This window comes from Tigriopus californicus, chromosome 5 (assembly GCF_007210705.1).
Source record: "Tigriopus californicus strain San Diego chromosome 5, Tcal_SD_v2.1, whole genome shotgun sequence".
NCBI classification, from domain to species: domain Eukaryota; kingdom Metazoa; phylum Arthropoda; class Copepoda; order Harpacticoida; family Harpacticidae; genus Tigriopus; species Tigriopus californicus.
Window position 1 is genome coordinate 13,584,305 of NC_081444.1, and position 25,491 is coordinate 13,609,795.

The following is a 25,491-nucleotide window of genomic DNA, read 5'->3' on the forward strand; positions in this document are numbered from 1 at the left end:
CGTATTGTGTTAGATCGAGACTAAGGAAAGTTTCCCCTTGTAAGTTGGTCTGAGCATTGTTTCAGTAATCTGACAAAAAAGTCAAAAGTTTCAGCAACAAGATGCTTTGAATGGACGCAGAGAAAGTAGAACATCTCTGATATGAAAGCCAAAGACTAAATGTTTGTATTTGTGCATATTTGGTAATAATCTATCAGGATTGGATCTTGATTGAAGATTATAGTTTCAAAACGAACGTATCAATGAGCATGAATCCTCGTCAGGAAGTGACCAGAGCCCCTCTACATATTTGCTTATAGGGGCCCATATTTCCGACGTCAGACAGCTCAAATAAAATGGGGAAGAGGCACAGTGTGTCGCTTGCTAAATAAACTACTCGTAACGTGATATGAAAGTAATTCCTTTTCCGGGCATTATGTGGCCTGGGTCACTAATTATACATAGATTTTGATAGGATTGGCCAAACACGACTCAAACGCATTATAACTCAATAATAAGGAACCGGCCCAATCCGCCCTACATTTGGTAGAGGCTAACTTACAAAGCGCCCTCTGAAGTGCGGAACGAAAATTATATTTTGTTAAGCGTAGCAAGCCTTTGAGCCCAGAGTAGTGTCTTATTGACTTGGGGCATGAAATTGGAACAGCCCTTTAACGTTCGTCACAAAATTGTCACCGAATGAAATCTTTGATAAGCCAAGGATCCTGGATAAGCATACGTACCAAACTGAGCCATATCATTTATTTTCTTATTTATTGATTTAAAAGCAAGGGCAATTTATCACACTTAAAAGGGACCGAAACTTTACCCTCAGTGACAACGTGAGCTGTTCATGTACTTGCAAAATAGATTGTTTCAAAGCATCGACGTTGGCCTTATCCAATCCAATTTGTTACTTTAAGCCATGGATTAGTTCCCTGGGACAAGCTTCTCATAGCACCCCCCCCCCCCCACCAGGACTTTTTCTTTTGTTTTATTTTTACACTAAATTACTCATAAAGTGTGACATTTGAATTAAACGAAATCAAAGCACTAGAAATCACAGGTTGTGCTATAGAAAATAGAACCGTCGATAAGAACAGAATACATTCTTACTACGGAGAGATTGATTGAAAATCACACAATTCTTCTACAATACCTTCCGTCTGAACTAGATCGATGCTTTGTGGCGTAAGATTGGCCATCTATCGCAAGCAAACTTTCTTTGTACTCACCAGTCAAGTGCCCACGATATTTACCTACTAGATGCCCATACCAAAGCACCAATTGGTTATCGGCTCAACGTAATATATCTTCAAGGCCAAGCTAAAGTGCAGCCTCTACGTGATCCCCTAAAAAAAGTCTGCTCAACTCGAAAAAAAAACTTAGATTCTTGGTCCATGTAAAGATGGTCTCTCCTTGCCCCGCTTAATTTCTCGATCACACCATAAAACCATCTACTAAATCACAATTACCGTGGTACAAATATGTTGCTTTCACTCGCAATAGAAAGAACTTCGGATTATTACTTACCATGTTCATCAGTGGTGGAAGAACACTCCACTTTGTGGCGTTGGTTTCATATCAAAGTTGTCGGCCTTGGAAGATATTGGTTTTGTCACTGATGTGGTTCGTAGGTAACCTCGCCAGAGCAAGAGTCACTCATGTAAGATTCTTCAAAGGCTGGATTTACCAATGACATGCATTACTCCTGGATCCAATCTGTTGGAGACAGAAGCGTCCAAATCAATGTCACACGCACCAAATAAGTGTGTATGCTTTGTGGATAGAGAAGTATATTTTGGCAGGGATTTCCAATAAACGTTATGTTAGGTTTGTGGTCTTTGCCATCGGTTAGCTTTGCCCATTACTTTCGAAAAGAGTTCTCATGGAAAAAAGTTTGAAGCAACGCCTTTCAGATGGGTGGGTTGCTCTGAAAGGTAGATAAATACCGGGTTCACTAATGGACAAACTTTTTCCCCCGTTCCTTTTCTCAATATGGCGCTTGTGCATAAGTTCGAAATTGCTGTTTTTATATTCTGCTCATGTTTCCATCAATTTAGTGTAACTTTTTTTGCTCTCTAATTTTGTAGGGAAAATGAGGATCACGATCCCCAACCGCAACAAATTCCATACAGGTAATTTGTTTTTCAACAAAAGGTCGGAAAAGTGAAATTTAGATTCTCGTCGAAATATCTCGTCTTCCATTTAATTCATGTATACAATAAATTGCAAGAACGTGAAGTAAGTAAACATACGCATAGCCAAATTTGTGGGTTCATTTGGTACAGCAAGAATTACTGATGCCCCTAATTCTAGTTTACACATATTCGTTTCAATCGATCTGGATGTTAAAATAGTCTTTATTGCTAAATATCGGTCTTCCTTGATATTTCACGATTTTTTTTCACTAACTTAAGATTATGCTTTCCATCGGGTTGTTGATTTGATGGCTGGTTCTGGGTTCCAGTGTTGCCATTCGAAGTGTTTGTCCATGGAACAAGATGTCCAGAAGTTGCAATTACTTCAGCACCTTTCACGATAGAAACCTTATAACAAGACTTGATTGTGGCGTTCAGAGGGATGAGGAAGACACCGTTCTTTTTTCGTAGGGCAGTTTTCCTTCTTCGAGAAGGGCCTCGTAAACATCCGTTTCTAATGGAAAGGATGAATGAGAGAGCATTTACTGCTACTTCATATGTGGTAAAATGAGTATTGCAATAATGCAGAGAAAATGCTTTTTTATAACCTCAGGGCACGAACCTGAGGTTAATGCCATACATCAATATGAAAGAGTTGTGAATTTGCTATCTGATGTTGATCTTTCTAGCCAAATGGTTTCTTTGTGGTGTTTTTAAACAGCAGATCAGCCATGTTTGATTAAATTTTAAGGGCGGGCGATTTCTTGTTTGCAACTCTAGTTTACAGACAACTTTTCGTTGGAATTCGAGCAAAAAATGCGAACAGAATATACTTGTATTTCACTCATAGAAGGTGAAAGCGATAAAGCTTGGACACGGCTCAATGCCTTGCATATTTCTATTTTCAACACTGCTAGATTGTTTACGGGTCAATTAAGTCCACTCATAGTTTCTTTTCATTAGGGTTGATTGGCAGGATCTAGCACATGTTTTGTTTTATTTCATTTCTGGTCAAATTGTTTGCAAACAACTCGGTCTTTGGCCTTCTCTCAGATGTACTTGGATCTTTTATTTAATGACCATCTTATGGTTGATGGCAACGGGTTTTGCAATATTTGAACTAGATAAGGAGAAATATACGCAAAACATGAAATCCTTTCAAAAGTTGGCCCTTGAATTTTTGGGAGTCATTTTGATCCGCAAAAGTATCAAGAACCGTGAAAGTCTTGTGATTCTGGCACTTTCCACCAAAGCTTTTGAAGTCATATTAAGCTAACTGAGCTCTTGCCATTTCCATTCGCAAACCTAACTTTCAACACAAAGCCTATCTTACTGTCGAAAGAAAGATGAAGATTGGATGAAAAGCATGAAGTTCAAAATTAAAGCATGTGCAGAGTTTACAATCAATTCTTAAGAAATTTCCACGGTAGCATTTTTCGGTTTTAGGTGCTTAGGGTCTGAAGTATTTTAGGGTTTTCAAACCTGGATTTCCAATTTCCATAACGCAGATAATTTTTTATGTATCATAAGAGTAATAACAGGCAATGTATTAAAAATAAACAAGGTAGTAAAACATCTTAAGGTATGTTTTTCTCATGAAATTTATCATTGATGTACGAATTAGCGGTTTGTATACATCTACACGCTTACGTTTCAAATGTCTTGCATTGATCTATTTTTACGGATTGGTGTGATACCTCCTGAGGAGAATTGCAAAATGCGAAAGAAATGAGGAGGGAAAGAGAAAATTCGTTTTAACTCAGAATTCAGCATTTGTTGAGTGGTGAATAGCGAAGGCAAGGAAATCGAATTTCGATAGTCTTCTGTCTTAATCTGAGGAGTTAGACTCTGATGGCTTTGACGTTTTCTTCCAACGTGTCAAGATGACGGTTTGAATATGAGATGGGAGGTCTAGAAAAGGTCCCCGGGGCATTACATTCCCATTCGAAAATTACCTTGCATGAAAGACTCGGTACTTGATACCTCTAGATTTTGTTCTTACTTAGATTGTATGAGATTCCAACTTTGCTACGTGAGAATCGCTCTCTTAAGTACGTCTTCTGCGCAGTCTTTGCCTTCACTTTGATGAGACGCTCAAGTGTTCAGAGTGCTCAATTTAGACAGTTTGAGAAGTTTCCACCTTTGACAATATGGTCTCATTCGGAAATTGCATTTCTTCCATCTAACGTCTTTCTCGTTATGTGAAACAAATTCATATAAAACCCGTTTCTAGCCACATGAAATGAATGAACGTGAATTGACTTCACTCCATTCCCTTCCTTCCAAGTGGAATTCGAACATAATTCTGAGGATTGTCAGACGACGGTGCGAAATGTTTTTTATAGTGAACCTCGCAGAAAATACGACGTATTTTGGAACTGCCAAAATATGCGTTTTTCTTAATATCCCACCAATAAGGGAACAGATCCGTCATTTTCAAAGAAATGAAGCTGTATCATTTGCTATGCTTTGTAAACTACTATAATGTAGAATAGTTACTCATCTATATATATCTAAAATGTGTTATACCTGTCAAAAATTTGATAAAGAGATATGGCATTTGTTTAAATTTTCCAAGTTTGTGGTAAGAATTCCACCACTTTTTCTAAGCTGTATCTTAGCTGCTTTGGGAAATGTTTCGTAAAATAATTTGAACAGAGGTCTCAGTCTCAATAGAAATACGTGTATTCTTTGCAATTCTAATAAAAGTGAAAAATCATGTCACCTTCCTAGGCGTCAACTTTTACGTGATTCATTTATTCCTCTTCTTTTATTTGAAAGCAGGTTCTTCTTTTACTGTTTTCTTTTAGATCTCTATTCTAAAAGAATATACGAATATAAGAAAGATACAACCTTACATTTGCTATCTATGAAGGCTATTTTTTTGTTGTTCAAGTAAAAATATTTCTTAATGGACCATATCGAGAGCAGGATTAAGAACGTGAGACCCACTGAAATTTAGAATTACTTACGAACAAGAACTGAAAATAGTCAAGAAATGCAGCAAACCTGGACGCTGTTTATTACACCTTTCACCCCTTGAACGCTTTTGAGTAACTGACCCTATTTATGGGTGGATTCTACATCTACTCGCTTTCAATTTCTCTATTCCTCCCTTTACTCTTCCAAAGGATCCGCCGTGTTCCATTTACGAACGGAGATGAAGAAGGCAAGGCGCCCATCGCTTTTCATGGAGTTTTCACACGCTTTTTATTGTCGTCATGTACTCATGTGAAAGATAAATATCAAGTATCCTAAGCCTCGATGTTGTCATCAATCCATGAATTGAACTTAGCCACACTGGAATATCCGTCTGGGAAAGCCCAGCTCGCAACCACTGAAGCACCGAACGAGGTGACGCCAGCCAATATACCACTTGCATCCACCAATGGACCCCGGAATCTCCCTATAAGTGAGGAAACGCATTTGACATGACAGAAGTTCGGTTGTGATTGTTTTTTGACTTACATTGCACGTGCCACGACCATCTTTGGCACTAATACAATTGATATCTTCGCTCAGAACTGAGCCATAAGTGTCTCCACAAGTAGCTCGATCAATGATGTCCAATTTGTCCACCATGTTGAGGGTGTCGCTGATACCAGCGGCTGAATCACTGGGCTTGCCCCAACCGATGGCTGTGACCAGATCACCAACAGCGGGCTCGGAAGAGGTACGGGTAATGGGTTGAACATTTTCTAAAATAATGTTTATGAGCTTTTTGGAGATGTTCAACAAATAGACACTATTTCCAAATGGCTACAAACCGTTGAACTCCAAGGGTTGGGGAAGCTTTATTACAGTCACATCGAATCCTTCAACTAAGTTATTGGTCCACCCCTCATGGACTGTGTATTCACTGGATACCATCTTTTGTTGAGTAGGCTCATCTTCGCGGATATTGTGAGCTCCAGCAATGACCTCGACTGTGTTGGCTCCGTCCATGCAATGGGAGGCAGTCAAGATCCAATTTTCGTCTGTAAGAAAGATGTAATTATTTTCAGATCTTCCAGCACGCGAAAATGGCCATTGGGTAAGGTCTTACTCAAGATGGAGCCACCACAAAAGTACATATCGTCAATGAACATGCCCACGATAAAAGGATAAGAATGAGGGACTGCCTCCTCTCCACCCACAATCTTGGAGTACAAGTTAGGCCTGTGGAGTTTGTTAGCTCCTTTGAAGATGCCTGGGTACAGGACACTTCTATCCTGGTACTTGGAGAGATCCCGAATTACGGAATACTTGGCCGGAGAGGCCTAAAAGTTGACACGGTAAAACACTGGGTAAATGCCTGCAAAAAAAGTTGTCGGGTCGATATGAAAATATTTACCATGGCACCAGCCACAAGAGCAAGAAGAATGATAACCTTCATGATGAATCCAAAGACCATGGGCAAAGACATGCTTTTATATACTATGTGTCTTATCTTTTCAGTGACGAGTGTTTTCATTGCTCAACTGATTATTGAACTGTGCAAAAAACAAGTTACATGATACACATGTTTAGTAATGATATCTGAATTGTAGCATCAAATTTCGTTGCTTAAAAAGTCACGATAATTTCACTGATTCGGTGTTAATCAACTTTTTTTTGGTTGGGAGAGCTAGGGTCGGAGGGTGCACGTCGCCCAGCCAGCGAAGCCAGCCATCACATCATCCATCTCCAAATTCAAGTCCGGCATCAGTTTTGATTCTCCATCTTTGGGTTTGGCTAGCGTCTAAAGATTTCCTTGAGAAAGGTAAGGAAGGTGATTCGAAACGGGGACCTCTCTCATTTTTGGAAGTTGCGCTAACCACTGCACCACGTCTCTTCCCTTTCCGTTTCCACTTTTCATAAAAGTTTTTAAAGTTTATTTTATCTTCAGGGACCAGCTTTTGACCATGTGGAAGATTATAATGAATAATACCGTATGTGAGAGCAAGATGTCATGCGAGTGATGTGTGTGAATGTTTCTCATGGTCTGTTTGAGTCAAACCAATTTTTTTATTCTTTTAGATCTTAACATTCGCCTGCATTTTTTTGGTAGCATATTCCACGCTTCCCTTTATCATTTTCCGTGCAAACTTCGTGTCGATGATTTAACCTCGAAAGTATTTTATCAACCTATTGAAATCACTTAATGCTTCATACCCATTAGCAACGTTATCAAAATTATGCATAAAAGGAAACCCAAGATGCAATAAAGATGCAAAACAACAAGCCCAGGATGCAAATAAGGATGCAACTTAAAAGATCATGTTTATTGTTAGCAGTACTGCCAGATGAAATGGATCGAGTATCACCCAACTTTTGACAAAAATAACCAGTTTTATCACCAGATATTTGGGGCTGCAAAGAAAAATAACCGAATATTTAAATGTAGTAACTACATGAGCTTTATTGTTATTCATAGGGCCGGCCAAAATTTGCAGGTAAATATGGTCTTTATTAACAACAAATTTGCATTAAAAAACCAACAGAATTGGCACAAAAATTAGCAAAAAAAATTTCAAAACATAGGCACCAACACGTTCTGGAGGTTGTAAGGGCTGATTTTGCCTTCCCTATCAAGCAACACGTAGATGAAAAGGAAACTTATATCATGATATTTTCCAGCATTAGGATTTGAACCTGCTATCCCTAGCAAGCAGATCTTGCCTTGTCCATGCTACCTTCTAGACTGATCAGCATTTGCACATCCTTAATATTTTGTGAAAAAGATAAATCTTAGTTCATTAACTAGAACAACTTAAAGCCAGAGCGTTGCCAGTGTTTTGCAGAACAATTTTGTTAAGAAAAGTGAATTCTGAAAATTAGTTCTTAAATCGTAAATCTTAATGATTGCAATGATAAAAGAGCTATTTCAGATTGATGGTAAACATAAAAAAGGTGGTTGTTAATATGTTTGCAATCTATTTCATACCTACGTGTATATGTACTTTTTTCGAAAAAATAAGTGAAAAAAGTCAGGATGTTCAATTTCAAGTTTTTCCCTTAAATTGGCCAAAATTCTTGGCAATCGTCAATTCGCATGCTTCCTATTTTTGCAAAGCATGATTGGAATTTTCAAAATCACTAAATTTCAAGGTTCTTTTTGACGTAAATCACCAATCACTAGACGCAAAATTTTGTCCCAAAATTACATTTAGAATCGCCAGTTTGGTGATTAATCACCACATCTGGCAGCGCTGATTGTTAGGCATACCTAAGGTATTTTAAGCAATTTGTTAAGCTGGATACATATTGTTTATTCTTATAGCAGTATGCTCTGATTCAAGTGGATCTGCATCTGAAGAGTAACCCAAGACTAAACAAACTTCCATAGGAATCGAAGACGTTGTCAGTACAACAGCCTTGCCATGTCCGTCCGTTCCCCCAAGTAATCAAAAGTCAGTAGGGGTAAAGATTCTGAAAGGAGAAGGGGCATTTCAAGCTTGGATGGCAGGGTTTCAGGGGGTCCGGAACAGGTACTGGAATCACCGGATGGAAAGAAAAATCAGGTCTCTCTCAGATATCACCAGTTATAATACCCAAGGAAACCTACTTGTTATTATTGAAAATCGACTTCAGCCAATGCCATTATTTGGAAGTGCTCAGTGAGTTGCTGTGAATGGGGTTTTGTTTGATAAAATATGGCTATTCAATATTTCTAGTGTGTTATATAATCGTTTATGTGTCCAAGGAAAGAGTTGGCAAGCGTCCCCCTGCATTTCCAAATACACACATTCGTCAGGGGTGCCAATTTCTCATCAAAATAGTGAAAATACAAATTTCGGCCATAACAAAGTCAGCCAAACAAAGGCTAAAATGTATAAAAATGTGAAAACGGACCAGAGATGCAAAAAAGGTCCAGTATGCGAAAAATGCAAACACGGGTCCAGGATACAAGTAAATGTTATTTGCGTAATTTTGAGAACGCTACTCATTAGCCATTCTGCACCCAGAACAAGCACTAATCATTTCATGTTTTTCCTCTCATCGTCATGTCTTATCGATCGTGCCCTTGCACTTATACGACTCGCTTGATCAATAGAGCATATGCTTTGAGGGCTTAAGGTAAAAGTATACTAGGATTTATTTTTTTGTTTGGTTTGGGGTTTCACGTGCCTTTCCAACCGCTACAGGGAATGTAATCCCCAGAACTATTAACATGAAAGGTTATAATTCGTCTATTCATTACCTTTCAATCTTTATTTGGTATTTGGTCTACCAACAAATTTGAGTTGGCAGATGGTTGATCTGGAATGCTATCTAAAAATTTGTCCACGTCTGACTTGAAAGATGCAACCAGATCAACAAGGCCTACGTATTCCCTAGGAATATTAAAGGGAAGCAAATTAAACAATGCAGGAGCCCAAGAAAGAACAGAAGTGGACTTCATTGTTTGAACTAGTCTGGATTCTTGAGGGCTTGAAGGTGCTCTCAATACGCACATTAAGCCTCTACGGTCACTAGAATTGATCATGAATCCTGGGTTGGGACAAAGCTCATGAATGCTTTTGAAGATATCATATACCTTTCATACCTTCTCTGAACACTTTACAGTCCCAACTTTTTTAGTCTCTCCCAATATGAAAGCTCTCTCATTCCTGTGATGTTCCTAGTGAAACATCTTTGGACTTGTTTGACCTTTTGCAAACCTGCTGAACTCATTGGAGCCCAAATGGGTGAAGCAAATTCAAGATGTGGCTGAACAATGGACTTGTACAGAGCTAACATCGTGATGCTATCTCAAATTGACATGATTTGATGAGAATGTGGTCCTAAAGTGTCATTTTAGAAAAAAAATCTTACATTTTAAGAGATAATGTTAAGCTGATAAATTTTAATTGAACATCAGGATAGTAGATTTGAACATCAATTTTGGCTCAAGATAAATGTCTAAGCACAAGATAACTGCAATTAGCAGGCTCAGCTGAGAAATGAATAGCTTCTATACTACACTGTTCAGTAGATATATTTCTTAGTAAAATGGCATCCAATTCAACTCTTCATCATCCTTGAGAGAGAACCACAACAACAGTGTCTTGTCTCAAAAGCACATTAGATTTTTGAAGTGCTGGTGCTGTTTTAGCATTAGTATTTTGACTTACTGTGGATGAATAATTATTCAAATGAAAAATTTTACATCTCCAACTTTAGGCAGACCATTTCCAACTCAGAGGAAGTCCAGCTTAACAATACACTTTATCAATGTCCATCAGAGTGTACAAGAACGGTTGGACTTGAGTAAACTGCTTGCCCAGTTTGGTTTAAAAAACACTGAAACCTAATCCTAGATGACAAAGTTGAACACAACTATGGAACAAAGTTTAGTCCAAGAGATTGGGAATTCATTTCTGGATTCATATTGTGCGTCTTAATATAACAAAATAGCTCATTAGCTATATCAAAAAATAATTTTTCATTTTTCTCTCTAGATCTCTATTAAATGCTGGCATCCAATATCACCCAGCATTCAAACAAACAACAAGAAGAAAGGAAGTCAATCTTGAAAGCATAGAGCTGCCATTTCTAACGCTTTTACATCAATTTTGCACTTTTTACTCTTGACATGTTTGTGCTTTGATATACAGGCTAGAAAAAGTGATTTATTCCTAATCAAATTCTTGAAATATAAACCAATATTACTAAACATTTGAAAGGGTTTAAGTGTGTAAAGGAGTGTTTACATGAATAATTCTACCCAGAATGGAGCACCAAAAGCACTTTTGTAAAGTAGACCATCCTGCCTAAAAAGCAAAAAAAAACATGTGTAAGACTTCATTTTGCACACGTTACAAATTTACGGTAGTAGGACAAGAAATTCAATCAGCATTTTTTAGCAATATATTTTTTTTAATACTAGATAATATTATGGGGAGTGCACTTCATTTGTATTGAAGTATTTGTAAAGTTTTACTACCATGCATTGCGTAAGTTACTCTCATTCAAAGCGCACAAGTACACTGCTCATTGCCTAAAGCTTATTCTGGCATTATTGAACACTCAAGCACCCAGTGCACCATATTATCATCTACTTTTTTATTTTAATGGATTATGAAGTCAAACTAATTTGTAATGAGATGGTGATCATAACAGACAAAATTGAAGTTGGGAGGCATAGATCATAGAATTATATTTCTCAAATACACCGCCTTTGACTGCCATGCAAAGTTTGAGTCTGAGGACAAAGTTGATAAAAATCTGAATATGTATCCATTGTCTATAGCTGTCCAGGTCTCAGTGACTGAAGCCCTTTGCGTGCCCTAATTGTTAGGGATGGTGGCACAGGTCTTGGTATCTACATGTCCCCAGATGCTGAAATCCAGGGGATTTAAGTTGGGGCTGCTTGGGAGCTAAACCAAATTCAACCAAAGTCCTGTGGAGCACAACCTTTGTTCAAGGTAAGCCTGGACCTGGAGAATACCCTGGTGGCGCATGGAGCTTAGCAATACTGTAAACCGTGGTGCAGTGAATGCAAAAACTATTGGCAATTTTGATGGCGTTCTCATTGGTGTAATTGCAAATAATAGGTTCCGTGTTTCACATCATCCTCTTTGCCAATTACCACTCCTGCCTTCTCTCCATTCCATATTACCAAGGAAATATAACCTCATTGTTCATTTCAGATCATTTGGTTTACAACCATCCATGGGGCAGTTGGATGTCCAGTGTTCCATGGATGAGCGACCAATTCATAATGAAATTTCACTAGGAGATCTTCCGGCTATTTCAATAAGTGGTTATTGTCATTGGTTCCATTGGTTCAATTTTCTGTTTCTGTCCAAGGGTTTTCATCACTGGTGTATGGTGCATGGTTTATGGTTTAGACCTTGCTCTTGAATCAATTTTCTTGCATTGAACCTTTTTTGGATATGTACAAGCTCATAATTAATTTGCTTGATTTATAAGTATGGCAAATTCAGATCATGGTTTTACCCTGAAAGTTTCTTGAAAGGGTCATCACAGATTGACTACCAAGGCCAAACAAGCAACATTAGATGCAATTGAGGGATATGTGGAAGGAGATGATCTGTTTCATTTGGAATCCAAGATAAGAATGTGAGAGATCAAATTAAATCATTATCAGGAAGCTGAAGCCTCTGTGGTATGTCATTCCGCAGCATATGATAACAACGTGGATAAAGACCTGGATCACCATAAGGATGAGTGTGATAGGACCCAACTTCAAAATTTGGGATTTTGCCAGGATTTCAATCAAACTCTGAGTGCAAGTGAGGTCAGACATGCCAGTCCTGTCATCCCATCACAAGTTCTGGTTTGCCAAGCATCAATATCAAACTCCCACCAATATTGGAGGCAGATATGAATCTTAATGTTCTATCCAATGGTGCCCTCTATGGCATATTTATGCAACCATAATAGTAATTTCAATATGGGATAGGGCAACCCAAGTCTTGCTACTTTGGGAATGTTGTAGCCCCAAATTGCTCCAGATATTTGCCACTTGTTGGGTATCAAACTGGACACAAGGAGAAAGCTAGACAACATTCTTGTCCTCTTCTTGAGCTCTTGGGTTTGGATTCGGATTCGGATTGAGCAGAAAATTTCGGATTCAGATTTGGTTGGATTGGGGAAAATTCTCAAATTTGGATTTGGATTACCAAAAATCACTTTGAATCTGATTTGGAGACCTTGCTGGATCCAATGCCAGCTCAATTCTCTGCCATACTACCAAGGAAATAAAACCATGTTCATTTTAAATCATTTGGTTAACATCATTTTGCTCACCTTTGCCAAGTTGGACACAACCCTCTTTCTCAGTTCTTCCATGTTAAAGAGGCTGTTTTGTCTATTTTTAAATTTAGACCGGCAATATGCTTGAAAATGGTTGGTAATGATCACATGCAACCTTTACCTAAAGCAAGAAATTTAGTCAGACCTCCCATTGACGCAATTATTGGTGCCACAAACAATGTTGACAATAATATGGCGCACCTGGTATACTATAAGCACATGAAAATTCCAACAGTTAGCACACTAAAACATGTAAACCTTCAAGGCACAATTCTTAATATGAAAGCCACAATATGCTGTCTAAAATTAAGATTAGGCTTCAGTGATCCATGAATCTGTTAAAATTGCACTGTCTCTGTTCATCTAGCACAGCCAAAGTATTTGTCACAAACGAGCTACATGCTATTTGGGCGACGAAATGCTATTTTTCATAGTGCACTAGATATAAGCAATGCACTAGTATGCCCTACGCCCCCGAGCATAAAGGCTATTAATAATTATGTCAAAGCTACTCACGATAATTGCTTGGTTTATCGTTGAGTTTGTGATGTAGACGTCACGAAATTGTGCAATAAAAGACAACGAAAACACAATATCTGTCTAGACAGTAAGGAACTGTACGTAGTCCCTTAGTCAAATCAAAACTCTTGAATGTCCATTCTTGCATTTATTTTCAGAGAGCTTTGAATATTAAACGTGAAATTTGTTCTATTTTTTGCTGATGATACACATGTTGCCAATTCACATGTCGACACCATTCCCCGGATTAAGTGATTGGGTTGCAATCTGAATTGATTGGTATTCGATGCAGGGGCAGGTTAATTTCTGTCCAAGATTTCAGGCCCAGACTTCCAAGGAAACATCCCACCAACCAAACACGCTGCCTTAAATGGAAAAACAGAACTTAAGCAATCCAAATAAACAAGGGAGTAACATTTAGGGAAAAATAAAGCACGCACTTGTCGTTCTCTGTAACCCCTGACAAGGTTACTGGTTTTGTGATGGATCCCACGGAATACAAAGTAATCCTTGCGCCAGAATTATACAGGTATCGATATTCTGGGTAAACTTTGACGTAGACCAAATACTACAAAGAAGGAAATAACAAGCCTTCAGATTAAGCCCAAAAATGAACTGGGTTTGGGTTTTTTGAACTAACCTTTTTGGCAGATCCTCTGGTAAAAGAAATTGTTTCCGAGCCATGGTCTCCTGTTTTGGTGTTGTCTCGGTCCAAGGACATGTGAGGGCAATATTTCTTGGAGTGGCTTACGTGGCAACTCACTTGACCTTTGGGATCGAAGGCCACCACATGAAGGTCCAAATCCCGACGGTACGACGCCCAATTAAGGACTGCCCGAATGATCACGTCCTTTCCAAAATGCTAACACGATCCAACAGACATATCGACTCAGAAATTAGTGGAATGAGAAACAACTTCCTCGGACTCGGGGATTACCTTTGGCGCCAAAGAGAGATTAATTTCCGTGTCACGTCGTTCATTTTCTTTGCCATCACCGAGATCCGGGTGAGCCTCGAGGTCGTCATGATTGATTGGAACGATGGCTTGACCTTCAGCGTAACCATCAGAGATAACCACCACCTTCATTTCCGAGCAATCTGGTGACACTGTCAGATTGGCTAAGCCGTTTTCCCTCGTCACTTCCATGCCTTGAAGCGTGGTGCTTCCATTAAGGCATTGGTACGTCACGCTAGCCTTTTCCAATCCTTTTCCAGAGAGTGAGTCGTCCACGTGTACCAGAATGCGACGACTTGGGAGTGTCGCATTGGAATAAGTACAGATCCCTGAACCAAAATGCTTATTGTGAGGGTTGATTGTTTCAATCATAATTTGCATCATGTGTACTAATAGCGAGTTTAATCCGTGTTTAGTTTGCCTCAATACTTCATCATCCACAGCATGGGTTTTCTGCGTCCCCTTGAGCAAGGTCCCAGTTTCATTGCACTAAAGTTACTTGTATACGTACATAATGCCTCTCCAAAGTTTCCCCCCAATCCACTTGAGTGGCATTTTTCTTCTTCTAAATAATTAGTCGCGCTCAGCCTTGATGTAGAAGGCCCTTCTTTACCTTCGATACAGTCCACCCTCCAACCTGTTTCGTTGTCTCAATCTGTCAGGACTTGACATAATCTGGGTAGACAAAATCCAATTTCCTCCAAGGTCTTCTCATCAGAGGATTTTAAGCATAGAATCCTGTGCTCTAAAATGGAACAAGGCACCAAAAATGGTTCACACATATCATCTAAGTGATCTGTAATATTGAACCTTTTCCAGGTCATTTTCCATGCTCTACCTCGGTCATGGTTGTAGCAATGATGATGATTTCGACAAATTGGTTTCTGATAGCCTTTTCTGGGCACTCAGACATGCAATTCTCGGCTAGCAGCACACACGGGTCGATCTTCATGACAATCTGAGTGGAACTTACAGACGTCCATATGAAGGTCGGCCCTGGGCACACAGAAACCTCCGACACAAACGGGTGAGATCAAGGTGGACTGGATAATACAAATGTTGTCATCTTCACATTCCAATGGTTTCCTAGAAAGTAGAATGGACAATCTCGAATTAGTGTCTAGAATGCCAGTGAATGTGGTTCCACTTAAAGACTCGCATGTCCTATCTTGGCAAAGATCTGGAACAAGGAGCGCGAGAAGTGATGCTTACGAGATCTGAAAGGCGGCAATTGGATTTTCAAAAAGGCATGGCAGGACGAGAAAGAGTACAAACTTGCGCTCTGTCTTCATTCTCGCCGACTGAAAAACATACAACACTCACTATGGAATGATATAGTCAGTCTGCATGCCAAAATTGGCATCTCATGGCCATCGAGTCGCAAATCAACGGAATGACAATTGGAAAATCGGTACAGTCAAAAAACACATTTTCAAACGAGAAGAAATAAAAATCCTCCCATCCGGTGGAGATGTTACGCTTTCAGTTTTGGTGTCTTTTATGGAAAAAGCTCGCTTCTCATCCTAGGTCCACAAAGGCCTCGCATCGAACTCGTACCTTTAAGACTTAGTACTCCAAGGCTAAGTAGTTTGAGTGTACAAGAGCAGAAAGACGCTCTTCTATCCCGAGGTGTATATCATTCTAGCCCCAGGCTTTTTACGAGGAGAAAAGAATCATGACCATGAGCAAGTTTTGATCCCTCCATTCAGTGATGGTGCCTCCTCATCTGGGCATTCTTCTGTCAGCTATTGTATATATATCTAAACTGACCGCTCATTGTATGGAACCACTGACCAGAGGAAGATGAGGGGACCAATCCTTGGCACGCCATTTCCTGTATAAATAAACGGTAGATGTCTAGAACGTTGTTTATGTTGTTGAGCATCCTAACTACTAAATCAATCTCCACACTCACCATTTCTCCCATGTAATTTCATGAACTGGTTATTTTAGTATTTGGCAGCCCTGTGATATAATTGCACCTTAAATTATAGTTACGTAATTTTTATTCCATGAAAATTCCAATGATGGTAATCACAATTCGTCAAAATGAAATTCAATGTACGTAATTCCACTAGATTGCAATAAACTACATTTGAAAGCAACGTGATTGCATTGCTGATTCATCACAATCCAGCCGATGTAATCAAGCAATTTCAATTACAGATCAAAGTTTTATTTTGATCTTGTATAGTCATTTTTGGGCAAATCTGAAAAATGGACCTAGATGTAGCAAAAATACTACCCTGTTTGCTGACGCAGCTCACCGTGCTGTCATATGACGGATAGTTTTCAAATTTGGGAGGCCCATGAAAAAGATGAAATAGAAATGTAATTAATAGTAATTTAATCACTATTTGAAAGTACATAAAAATTGGAGGGAATTATCTCTGAAAAACTTGCAATTATAACTAGTTACGTTTAGACCAGTCTAATTCTTATTGGACTCAATTACATAATAGAGAATAATCAATAAAGGTCTAATGGTTGATCCTTTCAAACGCAAACTCAATGCAAACCAACCAAAAAGGTGGAAACTGGAGAATGAACAAAAAGTGTAACAAAATCCTTGTACCGGATGTGTCAGAAACAACAACACTGTTAACTCTTTTTGTGCTACATCCGGAAATAAATGAGTTAGCGAGACAAAACAGAAAATAAATGGCCAGATGTGGGTGGATTAGACAGAGAGTAAATGATAAAAAATAAAACTTCAAAACCTGATTTTAACCACGGCAAATGACAAATCAGGCAGCCTTAGCTGTCCTCCTCCGCGTGGACCCACCAGCATCTGAGGTTTTTAAGGTCACTGGGTCAAGCCGGAGTGCAATTTTTGGTATGAAAAAGCTTATGAAAGATGATTGTTGATTTAAATAATGGGTTGTTGTAGACTTTTATAGACTTTTTGATTCACACACGGAGTGAAAAACGTCTAGAAGGAAATCCAGAATGACATTTATGGGTGGTGGCGGTCAGATGGAAATGCTTAAGTTTCCCGTTGGACAAATCATCAAATTCGTCAGCTGGTCAAGTTTTAGGAAGAGGGAAAGCCTCTAACTGATGAACAAATGTGAAGCACTTATATCGTCTGCTCTAAGGTTATCTTATTTACAATGAAAGGCTTGAATGTTGGCACAACCATCTTTCATTCAGACCAAAAGACATTTGCCTTTGATCAAGCTGAAACCCAGTTTACAACCCTCAGAATTTCAAGAAAATCAGTTTTTAGGCCCCAGAAAAGAGCGGGAATAAAGCTCGGTCAATATGTATTTGGGATTGTACCCAAACATTTTATCGTAACGACTTTATTTGGGATCCTAGAACCAGCCAAGGAGTCGTTCAACCCTGTCTGGTATGAGAGAGAATTCCGTCTCTCTGCGGCCAATTAAGTGGATATGATGGCAAATAGAATTGTAAATTATAAGCTGGAAATTGGGGAGGACCAAGGCGGGGTGTTTCTTTTAAAATAAGACGGGACCCTAGTGCTCACAACTAACAATTCTAAGGCCGTGCATAAACCATTTTTGATCAAGGACCAAAAGTCTAATATTGCTCTTTATCAGGCAGTGTTAAATTACTCAATTTCGCCGCGAATTCTTGCCAAAGCCTGCAAAACAAAATTCTGCACAAAAAAAAGCCTTGATTGTCACACTTACCCCCACCTAGAGGGGCTTAAACTCCTTATTTAGCCTCAACAACTGCTCTGTGTTCCGTCATCATCCGAAGACATAAATGATCGCCCAGAGCACGGCTGATCTATAACTAAAGTTGACTAATTGCACAAGAGCGTGAAGATGAAATTTCGACTAAATCGGTTCATTATGGACAAAGATATGACCCTTTCAAACTTTTTGGTCCTAAGGTCTTGTTCTTTCTGAAGCACTCGGTACTTGTGACAAATTATGAGGACAAAACATTAAGACTCTGAATCAAATATTGCTTGTCATGTCCAGATAAACTAGAAAGCTAACCCGTTATTGCAGATGAAATCTATGCAAACTTTATCAAATATATCAGTAACAGAAAAGTGTTACTGAAATTTGTTCGCGCAGTTTTATGTAAATCAGTTTGCTCGTAATCTAACAAGCTCAAAAACCATCCGTTTCAATGAAGCCATTTAAACAACTTACACTTATGAAATATTTTCAGCTGTCAATAATGATAGTCTTAGCCTATTCTAGCACCAATTAGTTCAATGGGTTTGCAAAAAGTCCAAGAAGTCCAAAGTTGTTTCACTAGGAACATCACAGGAATGACAGAGCTCTCATATTGAGAGAGTAATTTGGAACTGAACAGCATTCAAAGAAGGAATGAAAGATAGATTAACATACGATACAATTGTAGCGGCTGTATAGCCTGAATATGAGTTTTGGGCGTTCAAGGCCTCTAGAATCCCGGTTGGTTCGAACAATGAAGTCCTCTTCTCAAACGGACTTTCAGAGTCCGATTTTGGTACTTTAGTTGCGTGATTTTAAAAACGTGGGATTACGTTGGATGGAAACTCTAATGCAATCTTTTCCACTTGGGTTTTAAGCACCTACTATGGTCAGTTGTGCCAAGCTGAAAACAAAGTAACAAATTGCAGTCATGAAGCCAATGAATCGGTTCTCTTTTTCCACCTCCCTGACATTTTCATGAAGCCCCCCCAACTTTGCTACTTTTCAAAATAACAAGACCAAGCCTAGCCAGCCACAGGCCAACAGGAACAATGGCCCATAGTTTGTCGGTGTGTGGGGGAGTTTTATAGACATTTTGTTCTGGCAGTGATGGTTAATGATTTTTGAAAGCTGCACCACTATTCCACATTTACAAAATAGAAAAAGTCCATTCAAATTAATTCACCGAGATAGTAGGCAGTGCTTATCAAATTTGATGGATGGAGATTCAAACTTGGGTTACTTCACCTATCCTAATACTGGCCCAACATAGTTTCAATATCATTATTCTCAATTCCTTCTCATAGAACCTTCATTTTTGCTCCAAAACAAAGAGTTTAAATGCGTCCCAGAGCCAAACTAAACACATCTTTGTGCTTTAAGGGGTAGTTCTAAGACTGAAATTACTTTGGAGGCATCATTAATTGCAGTCACATTGCATCAAATATTTTTTTCGTATTTTCTGCATATTTTTATCACTTGCAACGTAATGTCATCTTTATCAAGTGAATGTTGAACTTAAATGGTTCAAAATAATTGTCGAACGATTTCCAAAACATGCCGTACAATTTTGTCAATGAAAATTTGGTAGCACTGGATGTGCTAAAATCAAGGTAGTTCTTGCCGCGATTGTGGCGCAGCCTGACTACCTCACACAACTGAAATCCGATCCGGTACTTTACACGTCTGTATAGCCCCTTTACACTGCTCGAAATATGCTTTACGTTCTGCACTCCCTACCAAATAAAGGACCGATTGGACCAATTCCTTGTTATTGAATTATAATGTGTTTAAGTTGTTTTTGACTAGTTCTATCAAAATCTTATTTTCAATTAATGCCTCGGGTCACATAATGTCCGGAAAAAGAAATTGCGTTCAAGGCAAGGCAAGAGCAGTTTATGTAGCAATCTACTACTGATGTGAAGCAAACACCGACAGGGCAAGTAGTCCGGTGCTTAACTTGCCCAAGTAGGAACTTGCCCCAACTTTGGTTTGTACACAGACACTTGAGGGGAAAATGGTGTGGCCAAACTTATGCAAGAAATTTTATACCAGGGCAAATTAAATCAACTTATACAGGAAAAGCAATAAAGTGCACCAACAGTGACGCAGCAACGTGGCTTTGGTTCACTGCTTGGTTTGCTTCTGGCAATCTGACTTTGACTACGAACAAACAATCCCCATTTTGCGGTTTTCCTGAGCTAACCATCTGGGCTCGCTACGTTAGCAGCGTATCCCTGCTTGGGTTAAGCTTGCTCAAGTTCTAGTACTTGGCCAAGCTTTGCTTGTAAACAAGTAGAACTTGGGTGTCTGTGATGACTTGCTACTTGCCCTTTTCCCATCAGTACAATCTACCATGCCTCTTGAAGGTCTGATTCAAATGCTATGAGTTATTTGCTACTGATGGGATCAAACAAATCATCACGGGAGGGTTATCAATTTACATTTTTGTGACGTATGACATTACTAGTTGCATGACGAAAACCCGTGAGTTAACCTCAAAATGTAACCCGGATATTATCATCTCGTTAAACTAGTGGAATACTTGCCTTATGTTAACTTTTTTTCGAACCATGAAAAGAAAAACGAAAAAACACTTGTCAAAAAATTTAGGACAATTGAAAAAAGATGAAAACGAAATAACCATTAATCCTCAAACCCTTGTATTCTTGTATCCTTGTACTATATTCTTCATTTGTTTCACTTCATAGTAACTAAACATTAAAGACGTATAAAATGTTTTTTTGACAGGGCAAGCAGTTCAGTGCTTTACTTGACCAAGTAGGAACTTGCCCCAACTTGGGTTTGTAGTTTGTACACAGACACTTGAGGAGAAAATGGTGTGGCCAAACTTACGCAAGAAATTTTATACTTGGGCAAATTAAGTCAGCTTATACATAAAAAGCAATAATGTGCACCAACAGTGACGCAGCAACGTGGCTTTGGTTTAATGACTGGTTTGCTTCTGGCAATCTGACTTTAGCTACGAACAAAAAATCCTCACTTTGCGGTTTTCCTCAGCTAACAGCCTGGGCTCCCTACGTTAGCAGCGGATCTCTGCTTGGGTTAAGCTTGCCCAAGTTCTAGTACTTGGCCAAGCTTTGCTTGTAAACAAGTAGTATTTGGGTGTCTGTGATGACTTGCTACTTGCCCTTTTCCCATCAGTAGATGTAACTAGAGACTGAAGTAAGAGAATGACAATGTCAACAATCTCGGTGCCAATAATCTGATTGGTGGCCGTCTAAATTAACTAGATGACCCTAGCACGTTCTTCCAATTTTGAAGCCTTGATTACCAATGTGTTTTGCACGTCATGTACATTCCCTTAACATTAATGAGATCCAAAATCAGTTTATATCCGATACTCATTGCATATATTTTGGGCACAAACATTCACACAAACATTTTCTAATTGAGTGCATGTTCGTTTTTAGCTGAAAATCGGCTCCATTTGTTCGAGCCAAGGGTGTCACAATTTTGCTCATTTCTTGATACTCTTATTTAGGAGAGGAAACGGGTACAATGTACTTGATTACTTCAAATTTTGGTCATCCCAAAATTTGGAGATGAAATAATGCTGAAAAGGAGCCTGAACTGTGCAACCTGAAAATTATCAGACGATCTCTAGACAGCTTTTCAAAATTGGAGGGAACAAAAGCAAATCAAAATGTAAAATGAGCTTTTTGATTTATTTTTTTTGAAAAAAATAAGACTTGGAAGGGGATAGTTGAAATCCAATAGAGGGCTTTTCTTAAACATGGCATGGTAAGGTTTGCAAATATTGGAACCTTGAAGAGGACCAACGAAAACCGAAAAAATGGTCTTTTCACAGACAAGCTCATTTTTGTTGACGTTGCCATTCTCTCACTTTTAGTCTCTAGCTGTAACAAAGATGATCAATTGTGCCCAGGGTTACCGAAGAAGGATAAAATGTTGCAAACATCAAACTGACAGCTCCCATTATTCCTACTGCCAATCCACTCATTAATATCAGATACTTTACACACTTTTAGTCAGCCATCCTCTGTACAAATGTCAAGTCAAGTAACACGTGTTAATCAAATAGCGCAAAGTGGGGTTTTCTAGTCACCCTAGGTTTATTTTGTTTTGCTTTCTCAACAACTTGCTGCCTTCCTCGAGTCAAAAGCTCTTTGCTCCCCTCGCTGCACTACCTACTTTGCTCCATTGGCTGATCTTGGCATTTTGGTGACCCATTTCCACCTCGATCTTCTTTTTTTTACTTCTGTTCCCTGTTCTTGACCCGAATCGGCTAACGATGACCAGTCGTTGCCTCTTTCTTAAGCACGGATTCATCTTCAACAATGCTCCCTTGAAGAATGGCCTGGGCCGATTCATTCCTCAATTGCAACGTGTCACCATCAAATTCTGCAAAGAATCTGGAGGATCCGTCGGAATTAGGTGAAATAAAGGCTATATCTATGCTCTCTGTGGTTGATAATTCCTTCTGCCCAGTTTGATAGAGAGATTAAATAAGATTCAAGTTTGTTATCGGAAGCAATGATTTTGTCCTTAGGCAATTTATCGAAAAGGAAGTGGTTGAATTTGCTCAGAAGAACCCTCATGTCTCGTTGTATTTGAAACCCAGACGCCATCGGGACCCTTTTATTGTGGCCGAATATTGTGAGACACCGATGATTGACCAATCCATATGCAGTGCTTTTGATTCATTTTGATGGACTTTGCTTTCCTTTTAGTGAATGGGGAAAAGCATCATTTTCCTCTTAAGAATAAGGATTTCACTTATGTGGTGGAGACTGTGGATTCGTTGCTTCATCATTCAGGGAAAGAGTTTCAGATTCAGGAGAAGCAGCACTACACGGACCAAACTTCGATTCAAGGAATGTGGCATCCATTCACTCATGTGGATCCGAGTGTGGCTGTGAGCCAATTTCCCAATGTAAGTTTGATTTGAAATAGACATTCTTATTCAGGTAGAGCTCTAAAAAACTGTTCATTCTGGTATTCTTTTACCGTTTTCTTAAATAATAATTATATTTTATATGATATCTATAATTATTCTTATGATTATATTTTAGGACCAGTTCTCGACTCCATTTGGCGTGCCCATGACTGCCACTGAGAAGTTGAAAGAACTGTTTGAAGCTCAAAAGAAGGCTTAATGGGATTGAATCGCTCAATCAAGTCTTGGTGAACTATTCGAAGGTCTACAACCTAGTGCTTATTAGTAAAGAAATAATTATGAAGATCTTGGCGAGTTTATTATGTGTATTCCTCGTGCTTTTGTGTACTGGATCATTGGCGTACGTTTATATCTTATGGAAGCATTACTGGATCCGAATTGAGAAGCTTCAAAAGAACACTTATCACCCCCGGAAGTCTGGACCTGCGGTCGGGATCCACTTTGATGAAACCACGAACTCTTTTGTGGTCAATAATCGACCTATCCATCTCAAAAATCAAGATTCGGATTCGGCCGAACCCAAAAAACCGGATCTCCAGGTTCCCAATGACAAACTCATGGAGCATATTATTCATTACGAGAAACAAATTGTCAGCCAATTGCGGAATGTTGTGACTGGTACTGGCAAGAGCTTTGATGCAGGTGAGATCAAGAACTCGTATCGAGTGAACTACAATGGAAGCCGGACCTTTGAGATGCAACCCAAAGATCCACCTCAGAATCTTGTATGCTCGGCCATGAAACATGCCAAATTGGCCACGTTTATCAAAGGTGACCCGTTCTTCCGGTCTCAGGAACTAGATCGTTATTTCATGGACAAGCAGATACTCGAGGGCCAGACCTTTGACTCTTGTGGAGTTGTATCGAGCTCGGGTTCTTTATCCAAGTCGGGATTGGGTTCGAGAATTGATCGCAACGACTTTGTCATTCGCTTTAATAACGCACCTGTGATTGGACACGAGAAAGACGTCGGATCGAAAACATCGCTTCGGATTGTCAACAGTCAAGTGGTGGGAAAGCCAGAATTCCGCTTCCTCGAGTCTAAGACCAAGATGTATTCGAAAGCTCCGGTATTGGTGTGGGATCCGTCCGGCTACAATTCTACCATAGCTCAGTGGTACACCAACCCGGACTATCCGTTCTTCGAAACCTTCTTCTCCAAGAGACTCATGCGCCCCAATGAGGAGTTATTCCTACTCCGACCGGAGTCTCTCTGGTCAATATGGAATTGGCTTCAGTCATACAATCGCTTTCCACTCCTTCCCAATCCACCATCATCCGGGTTTTTGGGCTTGATTTTGGCCTTGAGACACTGTCGCCTGATCCACATTTACGAGTACTTGCCATCAATGAGATTGACCAAGAAGTGTCATTACTACGACGAGGAGGAGAACCTCGGATGCACAATCGGGGATTGGCATCCATTGGCCGCAGAAAAACTGATGGCTCTCTCCATGAACGTGGCTAACAAGAGTGAAGTTTTCTACGACGGGTATCTGACGGTCAAGGGTGCTTCTAATTTCCAATGTCAGTGATCTGTTAAAGATTAACATAGCAAATATAAGCAATTACCCATTGCGTTTTTCCAGAGACGATGGCTCTTCATGACAAGAAATGGGTAATGCTTGATTTCTGCTACTTTAATATGTACTATTTATTGCGTCTCATTGAAAATTAGACATTAAGATTTACTACTGTTTATGATATTGAAACTAGGTTCTGAGTTGTTGGTAGTGTCTAGGGCTAGGGATACTCAAAGCATCCAATTATTGTTGGCAAAAAAAGGTTGCACAAACTTTCTTTGATAACACTTTCTTCTTTGATGGTTATAGTCAGGGCTTGAGGTACCCCGTTAGTTTTTGAGTAACGCTACCGGTAACGCGTTACTTTTCTGAAAACGGAACGGTAACGGTACGGATTGTTTAGCTTTCCCGTGACCGTTACTTTCTTCTCGACTTAACGGCCGATTTTTTTTTATTCCCTCTAAAATGTAATGACTTACTTGCCACTGATGGGATCAAATAAATAATCGCAGGAGTCACTTGTTTCACGTCATATTCACTAAACGTTATCGAATCGCATAAGCGTTTTTCCGCAGTTTTCGGTCCTCTTTTTCTGCAAAAGTAACGCGTTACTATTTCTGTACAGGAGCAGTAACGGTAATTTTTTTCGGTAATTGTTCAATACCTAGTTATTGTGGGTTTTATTTCTTTCTTAATGTGTATCAGGCAGACAAAAGCAAAGAGGCAAAGTGGCTAGGTATATTCGAACTCACAATATATTTCTGTGCGCTTTGAACAAAAACCGCCTGTTCTAAGGTGAATCATTTATGAATGATTACTAGGCCCGGCCAAAATTTGCAAATAAGTTAGGTCTTTATTGACAACAAGCTTGAATAAAAATCAACCGAGTTGTCTGGTGAAATGCTCACTGATTCTTGCTCCTGTTTTCTCGTACTTGATGCGTTGCATCTTGGACCAGGGCACGTTTCCCTCTTCTCTGAAGCTAGCTCCAATTTTCAAAGGGGGAGATAACTCGCTTCCCAGTAATTATAGGCCGATTTCTCTCACTTCGAAT

The 25,491-nt window shown here is 39.3% G+C and overlaps 4 protein-coding genes across 4 annotated transcripts; 2 read left to right on the plus strand and 2 right to left on the minus strand.

Annotated features, from left to right (window-relative positions):
* Nucleotides 1-5,301: 5,301 nt before the first annotated feature.
* Nucleotides 5,302-6,565, minus strand: LOC131880783 (brachyurin-like). Its single transcript, XM_059227481.1, has 5 exons — nt 6,454-6,565; nt 6,166-6,379; nt 5,888-6,097; nt 5,589-5,818; nt 5,302-5,526 (listed from the first exon to the last, which is right to left on the minus strand). The coding sequence occupies exons 1-5, from the start codon at nt 6,523-6,525 to the stop codon at nt 5,320-5,322; spliced, it is 933 nt and encodes a 310-aa protein (XP_059083464.1). The 5' UTR covers nt 6,526-6,565; the 3' UTR covers nt 5,302-5,319.
* Nucleotides 6,566-13,494: 6,929 nt separating this feature from the next.
* LOC131880463 (uncharacterized) lies at nt 13,495-16,031 on the minus strand. The gene is made up of 6 exons (XM_059227115.1): nt 15,529-16,031; nt 15,290-15,402; nt 14,299-14,645; nt 14,002-14,223; nt 13,802-13,929; nt 13,495-13,726 (listed from the first exon to the last, which is right to left on the minus strand). The coding sequence occupies exons 1-6, from the start codon at nt 15,606-15,608 to the stop codon at nt 13,609-13,611; spliced, it is 1,008 nt and encodes a 335-aa protein (XP_059083098.1). The 5' UTR covers nt 15,609-16,031; the 3' UTR covers nt 13,495-13,608.
* Nucleotides 16,032-22,070: 6,039 nt separating this feature from the next.
* LOC131880732 (large ribosomal subunit protein mL43-like) lies at nt 22,071-23,231 on the plus strand. Its single transcript, XM_059227425.1, has 4 exons — nt 22,071-22,391; nt 22,507-22,613; nt 22,688-22,890; nt 23,030-23,231. The coding sequence occupies exons 1-4, from the start codon at nt 22,249-22,251 to the stop codon at nt 23,111-23,113; spliced, it is 537 nt and encodes a 178-aa protein (XP_059083408.1). The 5' UTR covers nt 22,071-22,248; the 3' UTR covers nt 23,114-23,231.
* Nucleotides 23,030-24,433, plus strand: LOC131880731 (beta-galactoside alpha-2,6-sialyltransferase 1-like; the record flags this gene model as incomplete). The annotated part of the gene is given in 1 exon segment (XM_059227424.1): nt 23,030-24,433. A coding segment is annotated over 1 exon segment (1,241 nt), but the record flags the coding sequence as incomplete, so codon positions are not given.
* Nucleotides 24,434-25,491: the final 1,058 nt, after the last annotated feature.